The sequence below is a fragment of the Schistocerca cancellata genome, chromosome 6, assembly GCF_023864275.1.
Source record: "Schistocerca cancellata isolate TAMUIC-IGC-003103 chromosome 6, iqSchCanc2.1, whole genome shotgun sequence".
Taxonomy (NCBI): domain Eukaryota; kingdom Metazoa; phylum Arthropoda; class Insecta; order Orthoptera; family Acrididae; genus Schistocerca; species Schistocerca cancellata.
The window spans coordinates 678525252-678550203 of NC_064631.1; the positions used below are offsets into that span (position 1 = coordinate 678525252).

The 24952-nt window shown below is 42.0% G+C and overlaps 1 protein-coding gene across 3 annotated transcripts in view; it reads right to left on the reverse strand.

Moving 5' to 3' along the window:
- Positions 1 to 3562: 3562 nt before the first annotated feature.
- LOC126191505 (zinc finger protein 474-like) overlaps positions 3563 to 24952 on the reverse strand; it is a 385398-nt gene continuing 364008 nt past the window's right edge. For all 3 annotated transcript variants that reach the window (XM_049932398.1, XM_049932397.1, XM_049932395.1), the window contains one exon: positions 3563 to 3910. In XM_049932398.1, the coding sequence (XP_049788355.1) occupies positions 3759 to 3910 (152 nt within the window). In that variant the 3' untranslated portion in view covers positions 3563 to 3758. The remainder of the gene's footprint in view (positions 3911 to 24952) is intronic.

Consider the following 24952-nt stretch of genomic DNA (forward strand, 5'->3'; position numbering starts at 1 on the left):
GTGTCGTGTTGCGAGAGCGAGTGTAGAGTTGAGTCAGTCCCACGTTGTGGGCCGAGCTGTGTGGAGGCCAGTTGTTATAATGCAAGACTTTACCGACAAAGGGAGTGGCCATCGCCGCGGTTTAACCCCTTTGTGCTAGAATAATACTGGGAAAGTGAAGTAGTATAATTACGAGAGTGATCCGTGATATTTCAGTGCCGATATTTTGGTTTCGCGTCTACCGCGCCGGCATCATTTTGGATTGCAGTGTTGCATTGCAGTGATTGTATTAGCATGTGACGATAATGAATAACGAAGAAGCCTGTGCTGAGATTAGCCGTAATTAGATATGTATGACGAAGGCAGTGGCTGTCTCCTCCTTTTTGTGTTTTTGAGACCAATATAGGTTCTTGATTAGTGAAACTGTGTCGGTGTGCTTCTTGTTACCATATATTTCATTATTACCGCATTTGAGAAGGACAAATTGGAAAGTAAGAACTCCGTAGCAGTCAATTCCGATTGCCAGCCCCATTAGGTACCCGGTCACATTAATAATAATTATTGGGCTGCTATTCGGTCAGATCAGGATCGGGTCGAAAAAATAAATCGGAGGTGTTACACCCTCCACAATCTCAAGACAGCGTGGCACGGCAGTGGGGGAAATGTGCAGTGGGGCTGAGCCCATTGATAGTGGTGCCCGAGCGCAGACTGTGAGCCGAAATCCTGGCCGTCCCTGGTGTAGATTAAGAAATGGGTCGTTCGCGAACTAATGGGTCCACAGGAACGGTTCACCAAGATGAACGGAAGGAGCGAGGAACGAATTCTAAGGAACGGTCTTCCGTAGTTTACTTTGGTCGCGGCTTTCTACTTATAGTTCCCAGGAACAGGAAACGGCCCTGTTTAAAACTATTCCAATGCAAAACTTCCACTTAACTGACAGTTGTAGTTGCGTCCACCAGAGCATCACCGTCTTCTCGTAGTTGCAGTTCCTATAGACTCACCAGTAGCGGCTTCTACCTTCTCGATGCTGCCGGGCCTCGTCTGCTTGTGTCCTCTTCAACTTCTGCGACGACTCTGCTTCTTGCTGCTCGTGGATGCCCTTAAATACCCATTTTGAAGGTCTGCCCTGCTCGGATGCAGCCCTCGCATCCGCTTTCTCTAACTTATTTTTCGGTCTTCCCGGACATTTCGTCGCTGTGGACCTATATGGGTTTCGATATGTCCGGCAGAGTCCCGGGGCGGAAAGTTCCTTCTCGCCCTCCAAGGTCCGAGAGACGCGCTGTTCGTATCCTCGACGTGTTTACTAGCTCACGCTATTTGTACTGTGTGACACTTTCCCTTCCGTGTCTGCGGAACTTCGGGTTGCACTGCGCGGCGTCCGCGTAAGAAATAGTGGCTGAACCTTTACATTATGAATAGCTATGTCATTTTGTTAATTAAATCCTCTGGGGACCTGACGGATTAGCTTTTATTTGAGTGTCTCAGACTGCATGGAAATACTACGATACTTTTACAAGAACTTTTGCAGCCTGGACATCCGTTGCCAACCTGCATGACAGCTTTGTTAGTAACACAGGGTGTAACGCCGGAAATGCATATCCTCCTATTGCCATCTATTGTACTATAAATTTTTTTCCTTATTTTGTTACCTGAAGATATGACGTTTCTGTGTCTTTGTATATTGTAATTGTTTTACTATTTGTATATATATGCATTTATGTCGATGTATAATTGGTTTGTTTTGTACATACTATTTGTATTTTTACGCTGAGTCTTGCTATCGAACGATTACATCGATAGGTCGTGTGGAGAACCAAAGTGTTTAGGATCTTTGGTAGTGTGAACTAGACCGCGTGGAGCGCAGGTAGAGCAGAGGGAGTCTGGCTGGGGTGGTGCGGTTGAGCAGGTGTGTTGTGTGAAGCTCCCGCGAGTTGCCGCGCTTTCGGGGTTTGGCAGCATGTAATTTCGCTCGACTTGCTATGATAGTTTCTGACATGGTGTCGCGGACGGGAAGCATTAGCTGGCGCACATCAAGAGCCCGTTTCGCCTGGTGACCGTGTCGAGAAGAAGGCGCGCCAACATCCAGCTTCTGCAACAGCGACGGCCGACAATGAGTGACTGTCGCCACCTCCTCGATCGACGGCTTCAAACCTTCAATCAACCAACAAGGAAGACTGGTAGCACGTAAAGTTTTAGAACTGTATGGGAGACCTCAGCTTTTCAAACTGTTAAATTTTTCTGACTAAATTACAGCAACGTAGCATGAACCTTCGTTGCTCATTGTCCCAATTGCATTACCAAGCAGGGTCCCTTCCTTTTCCGGAATGAACCTGAGTGTCGTTGAAATTCAAACGTCAGCATTAAAGTAATATCATTCCATTTCACTGCTTTAATATCAAAGGTCAGTTAAGGTATTCATAGCTGGCTACAATATTTAGATTACACAAGCACAAATTAAGAGTGCGAGTTTTGTTACCGTGTTTTGGCTTACCTGTGACTGCAGCTCAGCTTGGTACGTACTAAATTTTACTATTGTTAATTGTTCAGAATCATTTAATTCAACTTCAAAGTTAAATCTCTTATTTCTGAATTGCGCAGATTCAAGTAGCTTTTGAAATGATTGTTGAGTTAGCCCAAGACTAACCATATTTTACTGAATTTCGATGTGCTTCAGAAAGAAAGCTCACTATTAATTTCAGTCACTAAATTAACTTTCAATTTTCCGGTTTTATTAATTCTTTTGCTAAATTAAGTCAGAGTGTAGCGAAATTTATTACTTCTGACAAACTTTCAGTTTTCACACTACATGTGTCAACCTTCAGTTGCCACGCTTCTAGTGCTAATTATATGTGTAATAACCTTTCTTTTTCAGTTACTATAGTAATTGTCCTTAGGACTGGCGACCGTAATTTCCCCCAAATCTCAAATATCTAATTACCGCTAGTTAATTGTTAACGTAACGACCGCACATTTACTTTCTTTATTAACTTTACCCCTTTTCAAAATTAATTTCCACCAGTTTCATTTTTTTTTACTTTCATTTAGATGTACCCCTTTCCTCCCTCTTTACCGACAGATTAACTTCGGTGACGATTGCTTTTCCCAAATTTCCATTAGGTATACGCGGTTTAATTTTTCACTGTCATCAAGGTCGATAAGTGAGGAGGAGGTTACAAGGGTCACAGCGTTTTCATCTAGTTGTATCGATGCACTGTTACCGCAGGTATCCAGACCTAAGACCGACATATCACAGACAATGGACTGTACAAAAGTGTTCTGTAACGATTATTATACTATATTGGTCAATCTACAACTGTATATGTTCTCTCTACAATGTGTGTGTGTGTGTGTGTGTACAAACAAATATTCTAACAGGAATTTTCTTGCATTTTATGAAAAAATAAGCTAGCTGTGTGGTGTAATCTAAAGGCCTATAAAATTAAAGAAAAAGAAACATAATGAGGTAGTTGAAACTGAATTGTAGCCTGGGATGTGTTTAGGTAACACGCTGGTAGGTCACTATAGAGCCACGTCTCCTGTAAAGGTCAACACTGTCACGCTATACAAAGAAATAAACAGTATACCAATTTTATAAAAATTTTATTTCACGTTTTTTGGAAATTTAAGAAGTCCTTTTCAATTTCTGACACAGGTTATTAAATGTTAATCGTTAACACAGGTAATTGTATCGAACTAGGTTACCACGCACAACACTCTGGAGTTAGTGGTTACAGACGGCTACGACGACACAGTCTCCAGTTTGCCAGACACTCGAGTGGTCAGCGCCGGCCCTGCCCCTTGCAGGCCCGCCGGTGCACCTCCAGCCGGTCCGGGTAGAAGGTGCGGCCGCAGCCGTGGCACGGCACCAGCTGCTGCAGGTGCGACTGCCACGCCGCCTCCACCGTCGCCTCCAGGTCGAGGCCGCCGCTCTCTGCAACCGAAAGCAACGCCAGCCGTGTGCTCACTGGGGCCCTGTTCTGCACCTTCCTGCCGCTCTGGCAGGCGAGCGCACCGAGTGACATTGTTTTCGAAGGAGAGCTCCCACATTATTCTGTAAGCATTTCAGAAGCGATGCCGTACGGTTCTAGCTAACCGAGACGCTGTTGTCTGTTCTCCTCGCGCCAACCAGTCAAACGCAGTCTACCGAAGATCAGCACGTGCGCACTGCAGCGCGCACAGCGGCACGAACCTGAAGTAGCTAGCAGCTGACATGGGCACACTGTTGTTTGCAGTACCGAAAAGTGTATTTAGAGTATGTAGTACTGTTCAAATTTCGCTGACCCTGTTTTTATGCATTATTAATAGCGATAGATAATTTGGCTGTGTTCTGGAAACTGTCACAAATGTCACATTATGTCATTTTATTCTCATTCACGTCGACGTCTTGTTTTGGATTTTACGTTACAGCATATGAGTTACAAATGGTGTGTAGTACCACAGCACACAAACACATCTATAAAAGCACCTGAAGAATTCGTAATTTTTTTCCGTCGTTTCTTAGTTGCTTCAAAATTCATGAAGGTATACTTCCATGAACCCAAAAAATTGTTTGAGAGAGTCAAAGAATAAGAAGATGCATAGAATGTCGTTGTAACTCTCTCCTAGAGATCCAAATGATGAAGTAGCCTACTTCCCTGTATGATACATCAACGATTTGGGTCTTAAAAACAAAATAAAAAAAACGCCTTTTCGAGAACATGTGGTGAGTGCAGCTATTGAAGTTCGTCATAGTTTATAACATGCACCTGATGAATCAAAATGTTTCATATATGGTGGTATAGTCTAAAAATGTTATGGCGCGGATCTTTCATCTCTGTCTACTGTTGTTAAGGATTCGATCACAGATAAATACTTGCAACAAGCAAGAGTAGAAAGACGATTGGTGCTAGTTTCATTCGCAGTAATTTAAGTTTGCTGTTAGATTCCTGTCTGACACACGCTCTGAAATAGCTACGTATCTGGGAAAAAAATGTTGAATTATTTGTAACAAAAAAATACAAATGTTAGTCAGTTGTTTCAAGCAAAGCAATGTCACCTTCCATTTCTTAAACATATGGAAGTCACGAAAACGAAGATAGTCATTACTGAGAAAGTGTGCCCTTACATGTCAATTACAACGAATATATTTACTTTCATGAATAACGAAGTCTCACTATGTGTTACAAACATGAAGGGGAAAAAAAATTTTTTTTCATACCCAGCAGCATGCGAACCTACGACATTTCGCACTACAATTTAGAGTCTTAACCACTTGGTTACGACAGCTCACTTGCAGCCGCTGCTTTGTTCTTGGTAATTCTAATCGACAGAGATGCAGGCTGACTTTGTTGCCGAATGATGTGGGCGTAGGCCGTAAATGCATGAAATTTGATAAGATTTCCACTATCAGTCTTCACAAAGCTCCTTCCAATTACTACATAAGAGTTTTAAACGCGTACGCGAAGAAATCGGTAATTTCAGCTAACACTCATTCAATATACGTAAGCATAGCCGACCTTCGGAAATTTGATGATTTTTTAAATTCTCAATTACGTAAAAATAATAGTTATTTCGTGAGAATATTGACCAAAAATGTTTTTTTATGTTATAAGGAAAAAGGTCTATCATGAAATCACTTTCCACACAGATGCATTCTGGTGATCCTTCAGTAAAACATAATCACTAAATCCGAAACTAAAATCACTCAATAATTCTAAAATAACATTCTAGCTGTAAAAAAAAAAAAATCACACTGAATCGAACGAGTGGCCACCTCTGAGTTCAGTTGTCGGAAAATCGGCGGTAGGACCGATCGGTAACAGGTCTCAGAAGCTTACAGAATAGCAACTTCGGATAAAGAACCGAAAATGACGTCACTACCGAGGATAACCTAGCGCACCGATCGGTATGAACGGTACAGAATAGGGCCCCAGGACTCGGAGCGGCTAATATGTTGTCACCGTGTGAGCTGAGATGAAACTCTGGAGCTTTTGACAGCTGTCGTCCTGAGACGTTCAAACTTTTGGCTACTGGGATAAGCGAGGCGTCCGTCTTGGGGTAAGTTTGTGCCGCAGTCTTGCTGCTTGCAGGGAGAATTTCCCCTGCAGCTGTTCACATCACTCAAGGTAGTTCACGACGACTGTCGAGTGCATTGCTGGCAGTACCTCAAATGGGGTGAAGTTAACGGCGTTAACCGATTTTGGACTTTAAACTTAAATAATTCCAAAAACTAGTAACATTAATGAACCTATATTGGATAATGGAATGCAGTCGAATGAAATCAGCTGAGGGAATTAGATTAGGAAATGAGACACTTAAAGTAGTAGATGAGTTTTGCTGTTTGGGAATCAAAATAATTGATGATGGTCGAAGTACAAATATATATCTTTGTTAAGGTTCCTGCATATTTTTCCAATACTGCCTGAAAGTAGTTGTATGTTAGTTCGTACACGCCAATTAATAAAATTCATTGTAAAATAACACAGATGTAAATAACTCAACGAATACACAAATCCCTGCTAATCCCTGCTACAATCACTTAGTGTTGTACTACGATACTGTAGCGCTGGGACTATTACGTGCATGAGGGCTGCGTGCATATACCTCCAAGCAAACAAAAAATTAGATGAGTGTCAAGAGAAAGTATTTCCTTTCCATCACTTTATTATCAACATCAAAAGAAAACTACTGTGGAACCATGCCAAATAGCGAAATGGACGAAACTCTTCTGACATTTGATGTGTCGAGTAACAGAACTGTTGCTGTGAAAGGTGCTAAAACTGTAACTATAAAAACAAGTGTACATGGAAAAAAGCGCTATACTGTTGTCCTTCCTGTTGTACTGACGGTACTAAACTTAATCCAATGATCAAATTCAAACGAAAACAATGCCAAAGCCTGAAATACCACCAGGTGTCACGTACATGACAATGGCTGGATGGACACGAGGCTCGTATGAAATTATGGATAAACAGAGTGTGGGAAAGAAGGAAAGGTGCTTTATTGAAGATGAGTTCTCTTCTTGTTCTAGATCAGTTTAGTGGTCATTTGAAAGATTCTGTGAAAGAGAAACTGAGAGAGAGAAATATAAAGCTTGCTGTTATTCCTGGAGAACTTACTTCACAGTTGCAACCTCTTCATGTATCGATAAATAAACTATTTAAAGTGTATATGAGAGAGGAACGAAACAAATGGATGATGGATGAAACGTAACACCAGTTTAAAACGACCTACAATCGAACAAGTGTGCCAGTGGGCAAAACAGTTGTAGTCTAGAGTGAGAGAAGACATTACTGTTAAATCTTTCAAGAAGTGCGGCTTAAGTAACGCTCTCGATGGCAGTGCACGACCATCTTATATATGAAGAGGACAACGATGACGATGACGATGAAGAGGAGGAGGAAGAGTAATAAGAAGAAAGTTCAGATGACGATTTTCTGGGATTTTAAAAGTCAGTTCGGTTTTATAAACTAAGAATTTGTTTTAGTCTGGCCGACAGGTAATTTTATCGATAATGCCTAACTTACCACAGAAGGTCTACATAAATCAGCTGTAAAAATGGACTTCAGAAAAGTAGAAGTGTTCGACTTTCGCATGAAAGCAGCATATCGCAATGAGGGAGGAGTCAGAACGGGCGTGGTGACTTCCAACTCTCGAAGAACACGTACGGAAATGGTTTACTCAATGCAGAGAACAGGACGTGCCCGTTGGAAGTCATACCCTTCAGAACATTGAAAGGGTCGCCGCAGATGACTAACACTTTAAGAAACACACAACCTCGTTCTCAAGGTGAATGCGAAGGATGTGCGACACTTTTTGCTCAGGACGGAAAAATACATGAAACTGAGATTTTCCTATATAGTCACAGAAATTTGTGTCTGCTTTTCGTTTGAAAAAATTAAAATGAATAAAACATAAAACTGGTAAAAATAATCTGAGTTCTAGCTGCTATTTTCTGCTTCCCTTTGTACAGAAATACGTTGTTATCGAAACTACAGTGCCATTTTTAACTAATACTCTTATTCAACTTTTTCCCAATTCCAACTTGATCAGCCAAACACCCCTTTTACAGAGCTCTCAATTACTCGAACTTCTTGTTAGCTCCCTTCAACTTCTTCCTGGCATTTCACCTTTCAGTTTTAATATATTTCTCGGATTGCTTTGAAAAAGTTTCAATGCCAATGTTATCAAATGTTATACCACTACAATGGTCTTCTCAACAGCTACTTGCTGTCAACAGAAAGTACCTGCTTCAGCATCTCGGTTGTTCCAAGAGTTAAATACGATTAAACATACAACAAAACTGCGCGCCCCTCTGTGTACTATCAATTGCAGAAAACCTCGTTTCAGTATCGAAATAAATGGAGTATTGCACCTTACCCTCTCACTTTGTTTAAGCGAGGCACCAGTGTAGAGAAGTTTCCAGAGGTGTGTTTGTGTACCGAACGTTCTGGGCGCTACTACCTCGCGTATACAGGATGCAGAACGATAACCCGACAATGAGGTCAGAATCGGGTAGCAGACATCGTATCGAGCAAAATGTACCAAATGACGAGAGGTCGGAATTGCAGCGTTATGGGACGACTGCCAATCAGATGCGAGCCAGCTGAACTTTGACCAGAAAACGAACATGTCTGGGAGTACATAGCAGTGTGCTCTGTCCGACTGAGCTGCTGCTGCTGCTGCTGCGTTCTTCGAGGGGATGAGCCAGCTAGTTCAGCGATGCCTATTTTGTGGCGATGTTGGAGGCAGAAATTTAAATAGTGTGTTTAAAATTTAATTTCTCTTTTCGTTTTCACCACTGTCTTGGTTGACACTGATCACATGTATTTATTAGAATAAAAGTTCATTCGCGTTTTCTGTAAATCACTAAGAATTACAGTATGTGGCCTTTAGATTTAATTTTCAATAACATTGGACATTACTGTGCCACACATATGTCGACTATCCTACTGCAGTACTGTTTTTACAGCACAGCTTACTATCTCAACAAAATAATGACATTATAGTACTTTTAGCGTAGTTGATCAAACAGTAAAGTTTTACCCACGAAGTCTAGCGTAACCAGCCACGGACAGTAGGGGAAAGTTGCTTATATTGTACCGGCCCCTAATTCGCACTATTGCTTGTACTACCGGACATTTAGGGAGGTCAGCGTGAACTAGGTGCTTCTTGGAGCCATATTGTCAACTACAGTATGTGTTCTGCGTGTTGAGGAACAGATCGTTTAAGACTGCGTTGATTTTGTAGTAGCCTTTTTTGTAATTTTTTTGTGCACATGGTCAAGAGAATCACTGTTAGAAGGTAAACGGCAATTTGATGTTTTATTTATGGGGGAATATTAATGAAATAACGATTTTTTTCAAATAGTTACGAATCTGCTTTCGTTGCCGTTCGTTTGTAGAACGTTCGTTTGTAGAAAACTGACAAAGAGAAAATTACGAGGTTGTCCGTAATGTACCGCTACAAGTTTCCGATATTGCACCGGTAGAATTTACGAATCTTGCTAGTAAATAAAGCTTTAAAAATGCGTTTAGTATTATGAGGGCAACGGCAATGTTTAGAGACGACGTGGTGAATTTTGTAATGCGTTCTTTGTCCTAAGTTAGCGTGACCAGACGTCCCGTATCTTACGGGATCCTCCCTTATTTAGCTCAAGTGTACCGTTGTCCCGACAAAACAACTACGGTTGATACATTGTCCCGTTTTTTATTAATCGTCGAGTATATTTTGAAGTAGCCTGTTTTTAAACAGTGTTTAGCGTAACCAAATGGAGAACAAATGTGGTCATGACCAAAGAATAAAGTAAATAGTCTGATTAAATTAAACTGAATGAGAAGTTCTGTGGTTGGTGTCATAGAGTAGCAATATTTGTATTCTGTGGTCGGTACTACGTAATGCTTGCGGATGGCAGCTTTTCCATGGTGTGCAGAAGTTGGTAATGGCGCGATGGATCACGGGAAATCCAGACGACCAATCCCTATTTCGTTCTTCATTTGTTTCGGTGCCGACACCGCGCACTACACTACGAGTAGTTTATCAATTTGTGTTTCTTTTTGCATTGTCTGTTGCCTCAGGCCACCGCGTTAAAAAGTGTGATTCAACTGATTTTAGACGGCTAGAGTCGCAGACTACGTTGCCTGGTGTAATATACTGCGAACTACCGTATTATAATACGGCGGAAAAGCGTTATGGGAAGAGAAGTTCAAATGAACTGCATTTAGCTGCAATGCGTTAATCAAGGCTAGTGAAGATGTAGATGTAAGGATAAGTGAAGACAAAACTAAATACCTGGTTACTACTAGAATGCCAACAGCAGTAGATCAGGAAATGTTAAGAGTTGGAGACATGCAGTTTGAAAGAGTGAACACATGTAAGTATCTGGCGTGGACATCACATCGAGAAATGTGAGTGAATCCGAACTGAAGAAGAGATTACGGGCGGGAAATGCGTGCTACTTCTCACTCAATAGGTTACTTTCATCACGGATATTGTCTAGGAATTTAAAGATTAGAATATACAAAACTATTATTCTACCAGTTATGCTGCGTGGGTGTGAGACTTGGTCTCTCACTGTGCAAAATGAAAAGCCGTTTCGAGTATTTGAAAACAAAATTTTGAGGAAAATTTTCGGAGCAAAAAGGAATGAGTTTAGCGGAGAGTGGCGAAAACTGCGTAACGAAGAGGTTCACATACTCTATTCAAGCCTTGACATAATCAGTATCATTAAATCACGTAGGCTGCGATGGGCGGGTCACGGAGCTCGAATGGATGAGGGCAGCGCAGCGCGCAGAGTACTGTTAGGGCACTTAGAGGGAAAAGTTCCTGTGGAGAGACCGAGGCGTAGATGGGAGGACAATGTGAAGGCCGATTTGAGGAGCCCAGGTATTGAAGGTGGAAATAGCCCAAGACAAGGACAGATGGCGAAAATACGTTGCTGCGGTAATGGGCTCTCGAGTCCGGTATGACCAGTGAGTAAGTAAGTGTTTAAAAGTCGCCTAAGCCAGCAACTAAGAGGCATGCAGAAAATAAAAACAAAAATGCAAACGGGGATGAAAAAAATGTTTGGTCACAGTACAGGTGTTTTCCAACGAGATTGAAAGCAAAATGATAGAGCGTATTCTTATGTTTCAAGACACGATCTTCAGTTTAACCACGTCGGACGTACGAAAACATACGTTTGACAATGCTGAAGGAAACATTACCCCATCGCTCAAGTACCGATACTTTTCGTTCATTTCCTTGTCCCTACTCGAACGCAAGTTTAGTACCAACGTTCCTCCTGCTTTCACTAATGTGGAAGATGCAGCGTGTGCGATACGGCTGTCGTGTCCCGCGTGCCGCATTAGCATGAGCGGGCCGGCCGGCCAGGGGTGAAGGACCGGCGCGACATCGACCGCCGCCGCCGCCGCCACCGCCGGCGTGGGACCAGCCGGTGCCTGGACGTGGACGTAGACAGCCCCCACTTGTAGTCCTGCACCAGCAGGGAGACGCAGCGGCCACACTCCAGCGCCCTGCTACCGCCCCCTCCCGGCTGTAGCGACTCCAGCACGTACACCACTCCGTACGTCACATCCGGTCTGTGTCTGGATGCAAGACTTCCTTGCAGGTAGAGCTTTAAAGCCGCTGCCTTGACGGAGCAAAATCGACAGATGTAAAGTGCTCCAAGGAAAGGTGACAGGACCCTCACTGTTCACAATATATACAAATGATCTGTTGTATTAAGCCGAAAGCTCCACGACGCTGTTTGCCGATGATGCCACAAGACAGTATCGATTTGCAGAATGACCTCCACAGGACTGCAGGCTCTGGCAGGTGACCCTGAACGTAAATAAATGTACACTACTTGCCATTAAATTGCTACACCAAGAAGAAATGCAGATGATAAACGGGTATTCATTGGACACATATATTATAGTAGAACTGACTTACATTTTCACGCAATTTAGGTGTATAGATCCTGAGAAATCAGTACCCAGAACAACGACCTCTGGCCGCAATAACGGCCTTGATACGCCTGGACATTGAGTTAAGCAGAGCTTGGATGGCGTGTACAGGTACAGCTGCCCATGCAGCTTCAACACGATACTACAGTTCATCAAGAGTAGTGACTGGCTATTGTGACGAGCCAGTTGCTCGGCCACCATTCACCACACGTTTTCAATTGGTCAGAGATCTGGAGAATGTGCTGGCCAAGGCAGCAGTCGAACATTTTCTGTATCCAGAAAGGCCCGTACAAGACCTGCAACATGCGGTCGTGCATTATTCTGCTGAAATTTGGGGTTTCGCAGGGATCGAATGAAGGGTAGAGCCACGGGTCGTGACACATCTGAAATGTAACGTCCACTGTTAAATGCGAACAAGAGGTGACCGAGACGTGTAACCAATTGGCAACCCATACCATCACGCCGGGTGATACACCAGTATGGCGATGACGAATACACGCTTCCAATGTGCGTTCACCGCGATGTCGCCAAACACGGATGCGACCATTATGATGCTGTAAACAGAACCTGGATTCATCCGAAAAAAATGACGTTTTGCCATTTGTGCACCCAGGTTCGTCGTTGAGTACACCATCGCAGGCGCTCCTGTCTGTGATGCGGCATCAAGGGTAACCGCAGCCATGGTCTCCGAGCTGATTGATAGTCCATGCTGCTGCAAACGTCGTCGAACAGTTCGTGCAGATGGTTGTTGTCTTGCAAACGTCCCCATCTGTTAACTCTTGGATCGAGACGTGGCTGCACGATCCGTTACAGCCATGCGGATAAGATGCCTGTCATCTCGACTGCTAGTGATACGAGGCCGTTGGGATCCAGCATGGCGTTCCGTGTTACCCTCCTGAACCCACTGATTCCATATTCTGCTAACAGTCATTGGATCTCGACCAACGCGAACAGCAATGTCGCGGTACGATAAACCGCAATCGCGATGGGCTACATCCGACCTTAATCAAAGTCGGAAACGTGACAGTACGCATTTCTCCTCCTTACACGAGGCATCACAACAACGTTTCACCAGGCAACACCGGTCAACTGCTGTTGTGTATGAGAAATCGGTTGGAAACTTTCCTCATGTCAGCACGTTGTAGGTGTCGCCACCGATGCCAACCTTGTGTGAATGCTCTGAAAAGCTAATCATTTGCATTTCACAGTATCTTCTTCCTCTCGGTTAAACTTCGCGTCTGTAGCACGTCATCTTCATGGTGTAGCAATTTTAATGGCCAGTAGTGTAACATAAGAGGTCTGTTCAAAAATTCCCGGAACATCCGTAATTTCCTGCCAGGGATGTCTAGGAGCGAAATGCGGTTGGCATCCCTGCACAAGCCTCAGTAGTGTAACATAAGAGGTCTGTTCAAAAATTCCCGGAACATCCGTAATTTCCTGCCAGGGATGTCTAGGAGCGAAATGCGGTTGGCATCCCTGCACAAGCCTGGGTCTAACGTGTAACTGCCGGAAGTTTCATTGTTGTATGGGTGCTAGCTGTTGTTCAGTGCTGTACTGAGTAGAACAGTTTGCAAATTTCGAGATGGCAGAGTTAGAGGAGAAGCGCGTCTGCATTAAATTTTGAGTGAAACTCGAGAAAACCTTTACAGAGACACACCAAACGATGCAGGAAGCTTACGGTGATGACTGCTTAAGGCGTACTCGGTGTTACGAATGGTTCACGCGGTTTAAAAATGGCAGGATGAAGTTAGATGACCCTCGTTCAGGACGCCCTCGACGTCTACCGTCGATGCTCGTCTCAGAAACATCAGCGAAATTGTGAGTACCTATCGGAGGCTGACTGTTCGAGAGATTGCAGAAGAATGTAGTATTTCGGTTGGATCATACCATGAAATCCTGTCACAGCATCTTGGAATGCATCGTGCTGGCACCAAGTTCGTCCCACAGGTCATAAGTCACAATCGGTGAATAGCTTTTGCATCGCGCAAATGAGAACGAGATGTTCCTTAAGAGAATCATAACCGGTGATAAGACGTGGCTCTACAGTTATGATGTTGAGACCAAGGTTCACTTTCCACAATGGCTCAGGAAATGTTCTCCAAGACCAAGGTCGTAAGCTGAGGTCAAACGTCAAAGCCATGTTGACAATTTTCTTTTACTTTGAAGGATTAGTTAATCACAAATTCATGCCACAGAGACAAACTGGTACTATTGGGACGTGTTGCGACGCCTGCGAGAAAATGTGAGAAGGGATCGCCCTGAAATGTGGCGAGACAATTCATGGCTCTTGCACCACGGTAACGCACCCACACATTCATCCCCGTTGGTGCGTGACAGCTGCATAAAAAACGAGATCACTGTGCTGCCTCATCCTCCGTACTCTCCAGATCTGGCCCCGGCGAACTTCTTTTTACTTTCCAAAGTTGAAAATCCCGTTGAAAGGACGAAGATTTGCAACGATAATCATGATAACAGAAAATTCGCAGACGGCGTTACGCGCGATCCAGCATGAGGCGTACCAAGACTGCTTCCGGGAGTGGAAACGGCATTGGGAGCGATGTATCAATTGTGGAGAAGATTATTTCGAAGGAGAGACCATGTACAATAAGTTAACGGTAAGCGTGAAAATACGTTGTGGACAAAGCCTCAGAAGTTTTTGAACAGACTTCGTACTGCGCATACACAGGAAAGGAAATCCAGTACCATACAACTACACTACCGATGAGAAACTACTGGAAACAGTATCTACCGTAACACGTCTAGAAGTAACTATCCAGATCGGCTTTACGTGGAATGAACACACAAAACAAATAGCTTGAAAAGCAAACGCCAGACTGAGATTCACGGAAAGAATCTTAAGGAAATGTAACTCATCCACGCTTCTTCGACAGATTCCTGAGTATTGTTCATCTATCTGGCATCTGTACCTGGAAGGACTGATAGAAGAGACAGGGGAGATACAAAAAACGGCGGCACGTTTTGTCACCGGATCGTGTAGTCAGCGCGAGAGCGTTGCAGAGATGGTCAACTAACTCCAGTGGCAGACGTTGCAAGAGACGCGATGTGCATCAGGGAGAGGTTCATTATTGAAATTTCGAGAGAGCACTTTCCGGGAAGAGTCGGAAAACATATCACACGTCCTCTCACATACGTCTCCTGAAATGACCACAACGAGAAAATTTGAACACTTTGAGCTGATACAGGGGTTTACCGACAATCTTTCCGCCACCGCGCTATTCGCGAATGGAACAGAGAAGAGTGATCAGACAGTTGTACCACGTACCTGCGCCATACTCCATCAGTACAGAGTACAGATGTAGGTGAACTGGTGTCCTCTAGCCACGTAGAGCGATTGACAGGTCTGAAGAAAACGTGTAATACTACAACAAAGTATGCAACGCTATAACATAGCATTACCATTCAAATATTTAATTCTATTCCTTTTCACCAATACAATTTTTTGTTTTCTTTCTTATGTATCATCATTTTCAATACTGTGTAAAAATTATAAACTGAAAATAAGAAACTGATTTGTTGTTGTTGTTATGGTCTTCAGTCCAGAGACTGGTTTGATGCAGCTCTCCATGCTACCCTATCCTGTGCAAGCTTCTTCATCTCTGAGTAACTTCAAAAATGGCTCTCAGCACTATGGGACTTAACTTCCGAGGTCATCAGTCCCCTAGAACTTAGAACTACTTAAACCTAACTAACCTAAGGACATCACACACATCCATGCCCGAGGCAGGATTCGAACCTGCGACCGTAGCGGTCGCTCGGCTTCAGACTGTAGCGCCTAGAACCGCACGGCCACTCCGGCCGGCTCTCTGAGTAACTACTGCAACATACATCCTTCTGAATCTGCTTAGTGTATTCATCCCTTGGTCTCCCTCTACGATTTTTACCCTCCACGCTACCCTCCAATACTAAATTGGTGATCCCTTGATGCCTCAGAACGTGCCCTACCAACCGATCCCTTCCTCTAGTCAAGTTGTGCCACAAATTCCTCTTCTCCCCAATTCTATTCAATACCTCCTCATTAGTTACGTGATCTACCCATCTAATCTTCAGCATTCTTCTATAGCGCCCCATTTCGAAAGCTTCTATTCTCTTCATGTCTAAACCATTTATCTTCCACATTTCACTTTCATACATGGCTACGCTCGGTACAAATACTTTCAGAAAAGACTTCCTGACACATAAATCTATACTTGATGTTAACAAATTTCTCTTCTTCAGAAACGCTTTCCTTACCATTGCCAGTCTACATTTTATATCCTCTCTACTTCGACCATCATCAGTTATTTTTCTCCCCAAACAGCAAAACTCATCTACTACTTTAATTGTCTCATTTCCTAACCTAATCCCCTCAGCATCACCTGATTTAATGCGACTACATTCCATTATCCTCGTATTGTTTTTGTTAATGTTCATCTTATATTCTCCTTTCAAGACACTGTCCATTCCGTTCAACTGCTCTTCCAGGTCCATTGCTGTGTGACAGAATTACAATGTCATCGGCAAACCTCAAAGTTTTTATTTCTTCTCCATGTATTTTAATTCCTACTCTGAATTTTTATTACGTTTCATTCACTGTTCGCTGAATAATATACATATTGAATAACATCGGGGATAGGCTACAACCCCGTCTCACTCCCTTCCCTACCACTGCTTCCCTTTCATGCCCCTCGACACTTATAAATGCCATCTGGTTTCTGTACAAATTGTAAATAGCCTTTCGCTCCCTGTATTTGACTCCTGTCACCTTCAGAATTTGAAAGAGAGTGTTCCAGTCAATATTGTCAAAAGCTTTCTCTAAGTCTACAAATGCTAGAAAGGTAGATTTACCTTTCCTTAAGCTACCGTCTACGATAAGTCGTAGGGTCAGTACTGCCTCGCGTGTTCCAACATTTCTACAGAATCCAAACTGATCTGCCCCGAGGTCGGCATCTACCAGTTCTTCTATTCATCTGTAAATAATTCGTGTTAATCTTTTGCAGTCGTGAGTTATTACACTGATAGTTCGGTAATTTTCACACCTGTCAATTCCTGCTTTCTTTGGGATTGGAATTATTATATTCCTCTTGAAGTCTGAGGGTATTTCGCCTGCCTCATACATCTTGCTCACCAGATGGTAGAGTTTTGTCTGCTCCCAGGGCCTTGTTTCGACTTAGATCTTTCAGTGTTCTGTCAAATTCTTCACGCAGTATAATATCTCCCATTTCATCTTCATCTCGTCCTCTTCCATTTCCATAATATTACCCTCAAGTACATCACCCTTCTTTAGACCCTCTATATACTCCTTCCACCTTTCTGCTTTCCCTTCTTTGCTTAGAACCAGTTTTCCACATGAGCTCTTGATATTCACACAGGTAGTTCTCTTTTATCCAAAGGTCTCTTTAATTTTCCTGTTTGCTGTATCTATCTTATCCCTAGTGATATATGCCTCTATATTCTTACATTTGTCCTCTAGCTATCCGTGCTTAGCCATTTTTCACTTCCTGTCGATCTCATTTTTGAGACGTTTGTATTCTTTTGCGCCTTCTTCATTTACTGCATTTTTATATTTTTTCCTTTCATCAATTAAATTCAATATTTCTTCTGTTACCCAAGGATGTCTACTGGTCCTCATCTTTTTACGTACTTGATCGTCTGCTGCCTTCACTATTTCATCTCTCAAAGCTACCCATTCTTCTTCTACTGCATTTCTCCCCTCCGTTCTTGTCAATCGTTCCCTAACGCTCTCTCTGAAATTCTCTACAACCTCTGGTTCTTTGAGTTTATCCACTTCCTTAAAATGCCACCTTTCTACAGTTTCTTCAGTTTTAACCTATAATTAATAATCAATAATTTGTGGTCAGAGACCACATCTCCCCCTGGATATGTCTTACAACTTAAAACCTGGTTCCTAAATCCCTGTCTTACCATTACATGATCTATCTGAAACCTTCCAGTGTCTCCAGGCCTCTTCCACGTATACACCCTTCTTTCATGATTCTTGAACCAAGTGTTAGCTATGATTAAGTTATGCTCTGTGCAAAATTCTACCAGGCGACTTCCTGTTTCATTCCTTACCCCCATTCCATATTCACCAACTACTTTTCCTTCTCTTCCTTTTCCTACTATCGAATTCCAGTCCCCCGTGACTATTAAATTTTCGTCTCCCTTCACTATCTGAATAATTTCTTTTATCGCATCATAATTTCTTCAATCTCTTCATCATTTGTGGAGCTAGTTGACATGTAAACTTGTACTACTGTAGTAGGCGTGGGCTTCGTATCTATCCCGGCTACAATAATGCGTTCACTCTACTGTTCGTAGTAGCTTACCCGCGCTCCTATCTTTTTATTCATTATCAAACCTACTCCTGCATTACCCCTATTCGATTTTGTATTTATAACCCTTTATTCACCTGACCAGAAGTCTTGTTCCTCCTGCAACCGAACTTCACTAATTCCCACTATATCTAACTTTAACCTATCCATTTCCCGTTTTAAATTTTCTAACCTAGCTGCCCGATTAAGGAATCTGACATTCCACGCTCCGATCCGTAGAACGCCAGTTTTCTTTCTCCTGATGACGACGTCCTCTTTATAAATATCAAAATTGTCATCTTGGAAGACGGGACTTTCCACAGCATACTAATCATGAAGAAAGGGCAGCACTTTGTCACCAAGAATTTCGAAATAAGCCTCATACACGTTCATGGTAACCTGGATGAGCGGGCATGGTGGACGAAAAATACTCTCATAACATCACAGAATTACCTCCGCCCTAAATTACATCTTCTGCACACTGAAGCCTAAACTCCTCATTCAGCCCTCGATTCACTTCCGCTGTTACTTGGCTGCGAGGTGTACACAGTTCCTTACAGACATCTTGGAGAATATGGAATGATACACCAACAAATCAAGCCACTTCATTCAAAGTGTCATGATGAGCCCAACCAAACACGGTGCCCCTCTTTTGCCAATCTGTGACATCTACAGATCGGACCATCTTAATGCGCTGTTTTCAAACAACCAATGCTCCATAAATTAGGACATTATACCATTCGACCAGCCGACCAAATAAAAACCCACAAGGCCCCTTTCATATTGTGTCATGCGTTCATAGCGCCGTCTCTCATTAGTACACACAGTTGTCACTCAAGATCTGACGCTCTTCATACCCCATGTATATCCTAAGAGGCCTTGCACGAGTACTAAATATGAACAGCACTTATGGCTCTGGTGGTCGTCCTACCTGTGACAGAGAATTGCAACTGTAATCAGTTCTGCACCTGCAGACTGTGTGTACGTGTATCAAGTTATAACCGACATCCCACCATATCTTCTGGGTGCTTCACTATTTTCTGTCAGGCAGGGTATTTTTCCGCTGAGCTTACTTCCAATCAGCTTCCTAGTAAACAATGTGACCAGTCAATGAATCAGTGATGTTTGCTATAATGGTGCACTGCAAGTTTCTCAACAGGTCCCAAACATGTGCTGTCGCATTCATCTCAATAGATATCACACACAATTCCATGGGTTCATTGCTACCTCCGAAGGTAAGATGTCCACGATGTTAGCACAGCGTCCTAATGCAGTATCACTTTGGAAGACCAACTCAACGCCGAAATTTTGACTATAGGTCTGGGGCAATAGCTCGGAGGATACTGTCGGATGCTGCACAGCACTTCACTTGCTGTCGATATCAATGAGAGGCATCCGACATCTGTACATCATGTGCTGGCTCAAATTGTGACTGACTCACGTCTCTGTTAAAGCCGTGGAACTGAAAGCGTCGACTGTGCATTGGTACCCAGCCACCTCGACACTCCTGTATGATGAACAACAGGCGCCACACAAGACCTGCACTCGCACCTGAAGAAAACGAACGTTGCCGAACCAGAACGAAGGTGACAAGATAACATATAATTGATCCAATCATCCTACATTGATTGAAATTAAGCTAAATGAGAAGTTCATACAGACAGGTACTAGGGATGTGAAAATATCACAAGATTCTCATAACAGTACAGTGAAAAATAATGTTCATATGTCACAAGATTCAAATAAAAGCACACTGAAAAATAATGTTAATATATTGCATCAGAATATCAGGGGTTAAAAAACAAAGTAGATGAGCTTCTTGTTTGTTTAGAAGATTTGGAAATTGAGGGTTGAATAGATGTACTATGCCTGTCTGAACATCATATAGTCAAAGGTATAGAAATGGTAAATTGAGGTGGATATAAGCTTTCTGCACATGTAAGTAGAGACACTATGGAGAGAGAGGAGTTGCCATATATGTTACAATTAGTCACAGCATGAAAAATTTGGAAACTAAAAGAATTTGCATAGAGCAACATACAAAAGCATGTGCATGTGAGTTTAAACTCAATAATGGCACTTTTATAATTGTAGCCGTGTATAAGACCCCATTGGGAAATTTTCAACTATTTTTGAAAAACTTGGATTCTTTGTTGTGCTACCTGTCAGACAAAGGAAAGTAAATTATTGTTTGTGCGAATTTCAAGATAGATTTTCTGAAAGAGCCCGGTAGACAGCTTGACCTTGAAGTATTACTTGATCTTTTCAATGTGACAATCAGTTATTGATTTTCCTGCACGGATGGTACAGGAAATCCATTCACTGATAACGTTCTCATAGACCAAGATAAACTTAATCAAATAAAAATGTTTCCTGTTAAGAATGGTCTGTCTGATCATGATGTGCAGCTAATTAAAGTATATGATATAGCTCCAAACAATAATGCAAAACAGTCCTCCAAAATAGTGCATTGCATTAACGATTGAAGTAGTCAAAATTTTAGGGAAAGCTTGCACAGCTAGGCTGGGATGAGGTGTACAGGGAACATGATGCTAATTTAAAATTTAACCTATTTCATAATACTTTTGTGAGTATATTTGAAAACAGTTTCCCTAAGAAAACAGTGAAATATAATTGTAGGAAACTATGTAAAAAGCCATGGCTTACTAAAGGGATAAAAATATCTTGTAAACAGAAAATGGAAATGTATTTTATAGCTAGGAGAAGTAATGCTCCTAAAACAGTGAAACATTATAAAAAACTACTACACTGTATTAAGAAAAGTTATTAAAAAGTCCACAAGTATGTGCATTATGTCTGAGATTAGAACATCTGATAATAAAATTAAAACAATTTGGAATATTATGAAAAGGGAAATAGTGCAACTGAGAGCATAGGAAGACTGTATTTCTATCAAACACAATGAAAAGTTTGTTAGCAAGAAGTCAGAAGTAGAAAACATTTTTAATAATCATTTTCTAAGTGTTGAAGAGAAAATAGGATCCAGTTATCCATTAGAAAATGCAAGGCAGTATATGGAAGAGGCAGTACCTATGCAATTTGATAAAATTGAAATTCAACCCACCTCTCCTACAGAAATTAGGAATATAATAAATTCACTCAAAAGTAAAAGCTCACATGGAACTGATGGCATTTCTAACAGATTACTGGAAGCTTGTTCCCAACAAATAAGTAGAATTCTCATCCCACATATGTAGTAGCTCACTGAAACAGGGCTTTTTTTCCAGACAGACTGAAATACGCTATTGTTAAACCATTGCATAAAAAGGGGCTAGATCTGATGCTAACAACTACCACCCAATATCACTTCTGATAGCTTTATGCAAAATTCTTGAAAAAATAATGTTGTCAAGAGTAGCATCACATATTTGTAAAAATGAATTGCTAACAAAATGTCAATTTGGTTTTCAGAAAGGCTTTTCAACAGAAAATGCTATATATGCTTTCACTGATCAAATATTAAATGAATTTAATAACTGAACATCACCCATTGGGATATTTTGTGATCTCTCAAAGGCTCTTGATTGTGTGAATCATGAAATTCTTCTAGATAAGCTTAAGTATTGTGGTCTGAGTGGGACAGTGCACAAATGGTTTAATTCATACTTAACTGGAAGGATGCAGAAGGTTGAAATTAACAGTACAGATAGTCTGCAAAAACCAGCAGAGTCCTCCAACTGGGGAGGTATCAAGAAGGGTGTCCCACAAGGTCCAGTCTTGGGTCCCTTATTGTTCTTAATATATACTAACGACTTACCACTCTATATTCATGAAGATGCAAAGCTAGTTCTTTCTGCTGATGATACAAGTATAATAGCCACACCAAAAAAGCAAGAATCAGCTGAGGAAATTGTAAATAATGTCTTTCAGAAAATTATTAAGTGGTTCTCTGCAAAAGAACTCTCAATAAATTTTGAGAAAACACAGTTTATACAATTCTGTACAGTGAATGGCATAACACCATTGATAAATATAGACTATGAATGGAAGTCTGTTGCTAAGGTAGAATACTCAAAATTTCTGGGTGTGTGCATTGATGAGAAATTGAATTGGAAGAAACACATCAATGATCTGCTGAAACGGTTAGGTCCAGATACTTACGCTATTAGGGTTATTGAAAATATGCCTATTTTCATACACTGTTTTCATATGGCATCATATTTTGGGGCACTTCGTCATTAAGAGAGAAAGTATTCATTGCACTAAAGTGTGTTATCAGAATAATAGCTGAAGCCCACCAAGGTCACCTTGCAGACAATTATTTAAGGGACTCGGAATATTCACAGTACCTTCGCAATACATATATTCACTTGTGAAGTTTGTCATTAACAGCCCATCCCAATTCAAAAATAACAGCGAAGTGCATAACTAGAACACTAGAAAAAAGGATGATATTCACTATTCTGGATTAAATCTCACTTTGGTACAGAAAGGGGGGAATTATGCTGACACAAAAATCTTTGGTCATTTGCCAAATAGTATTAAAAGTCTGACAGATAGCCAACCAACATTTAAAAGAATTTCTGAGTGACGCCTCCTTCTTCTCAATAGAAGAATTCTTAGGTATTAAGTAGTAACTGTAAAAAATTAATTAATTAATTTAGTAATTAATTATTTTGTGTAAAGGAAACTTATGTTAAAGTGACATGTTCCACACCATTACGAAATGTCGTATTCATGATCTATGGAACAAGGATAAATGTATGTATGTATGTATTTAGGCTCCATTCCAGGTGTTCTCTCGTCCAAATTCTTGACACACAAGTGGACTGCAGAATCTGTACTGTTCCAGGTAATGGACGTCTACAGGACGAGCTGGATAAACTTCATATTGTTCACATCAACACAGCCCCCTCCGCTGTAACGACAATCCTAGCATGCAGTTCTGTTTCATTCTACTTAAGATGCCTACGAGCCATATAATTTGTAGGTATCGATCATCAGCTGTTGTTGACTGCTGGCGTCTGCTAAGAGACAGATCTTCAACGTCTGCTGTCTGGCAACAGTGGCCGAATGTTCGAACGACGTTCCCGCGTGTACGTCAGCTCTGCAGCCAACTGACAACCATTCTTGCTGTAAAGTGACAGTGTCCTACTTGTTGACAGACTGAACAGTGCATACGAGGCACATAATCCAGATCATAATTGGAGACACAGTGTCCGCTACTAAATCAACCTGAAAATGCAGGTTTACTTTCATCTGCATTGCAATGGAGGAGTTTATGAGCATGAGGTTTATGATACAAACCCTATGCAGATCATGAGAGTGGAGCTAAATTTTATTAAGCTGAAATGATATGAATAAAACAAACTGAGGCGAACTGAAGAGTGAGATACGCTATCCGATCGAAAGTATCCAGGCAGCCCTATTTAATGCGGAATCGACCACTGGCTGTGACGAGAAGGGGATCCTCCAGTATAGAAGGAAGCTGGGAGTGGTGCGTCATCGGCAGAGAAGTCGCAACAGGAGCATTGGTTGGTCAGGAGAGCTCAGTGATTTTGAATGTGGGCTAGTCATTGGAAATCATCTGAGGAACAAATCAATCACAGACATGTCAAACCCTTGTAAAGCTGCCCAGTCGACTGAGGTGACGTAATTGTGAAGTGGAAATGCAAAGGAAGAACCAGAGCTAAATGAAGACCAGATAGAGCTTATGTACTCACAGACGTGGACCGTAGAGCATTGCACAGTGTGGCTGTAAAATATCGCGTAAAATCAGTGGAGAGAATCACTCGCGTGTTCCAAAGGGCTACCATCAATGCAGTTATCGCAGTGACTGTGTGCAGGGAGCTAAAAACGATGGGGTGCAATAGGTGAACAACTCATTAGCTGCACGTTCCTGTAGTCAGTGTTAAGCGCCACTGGACAGTGGATGAATGGGAGTGAGTGATCTGGAATGATGGATCACGCTATACCCTGCGGTAATCCGCTGAAATGCTAGCATGTGTGCAGCAGTCGTTCCATGCCGGTACGAAAGTGTGTATTGCCTCTGCCAGTGGTCACTTAGAACACAACCTGTGATCGACAATTCTCTTGTTACTAGTCAGAATCCAAAATGGTTCAAAATGGCTCTGAGCACTATGGGACTCAACTGCTGTGGTCATCAGTCCCCTAGAACTTAGAACTAATTAAACATAACTAAACTAAGGAATTCACACACATCCATGCCCGAGGCAGGATTCGAACCTGCGACCGTAGCAGCAGCGCGGCTCCGGACTGGAGCGCCTAGAACCGCACGACCACCGCGGCCGGCGGTCAGAATCCACATAACAGTGTATGCAATTGTGCTGTTATTTAGTGTGTGCAACCACAGGTATTGTACCAAGTGTTGGTGTGGGAACTTTTCAAAATACGATATCTCGTAAACGATTCGCACTAAAACGCTGCAACAAATACCTCTGACAATCCAATTTACCTGACTTTCAGTTTGTTCCCTCCAAAAATAGTATTTTTGCACAAAAAATGCACTTTTACGTGTTACTACAATCTTTTTATTGGCTAACATTATGAACCCCTGACTACCAATCCACTCTCTGAAAACTGCACATCAATAGCACCTTCCATTTCTGCAATATCTGCGGTGCAAGTTTCATGCGATTCACCCCTGTATACAGCATGTTGCATCTACCCATAAAAATTTTGAGGTTTTTGGCTCCCTAACTGAACCTGATACAAATCTGATTTAAATTGATTTATACACAGTTGGTTTAAATGTAT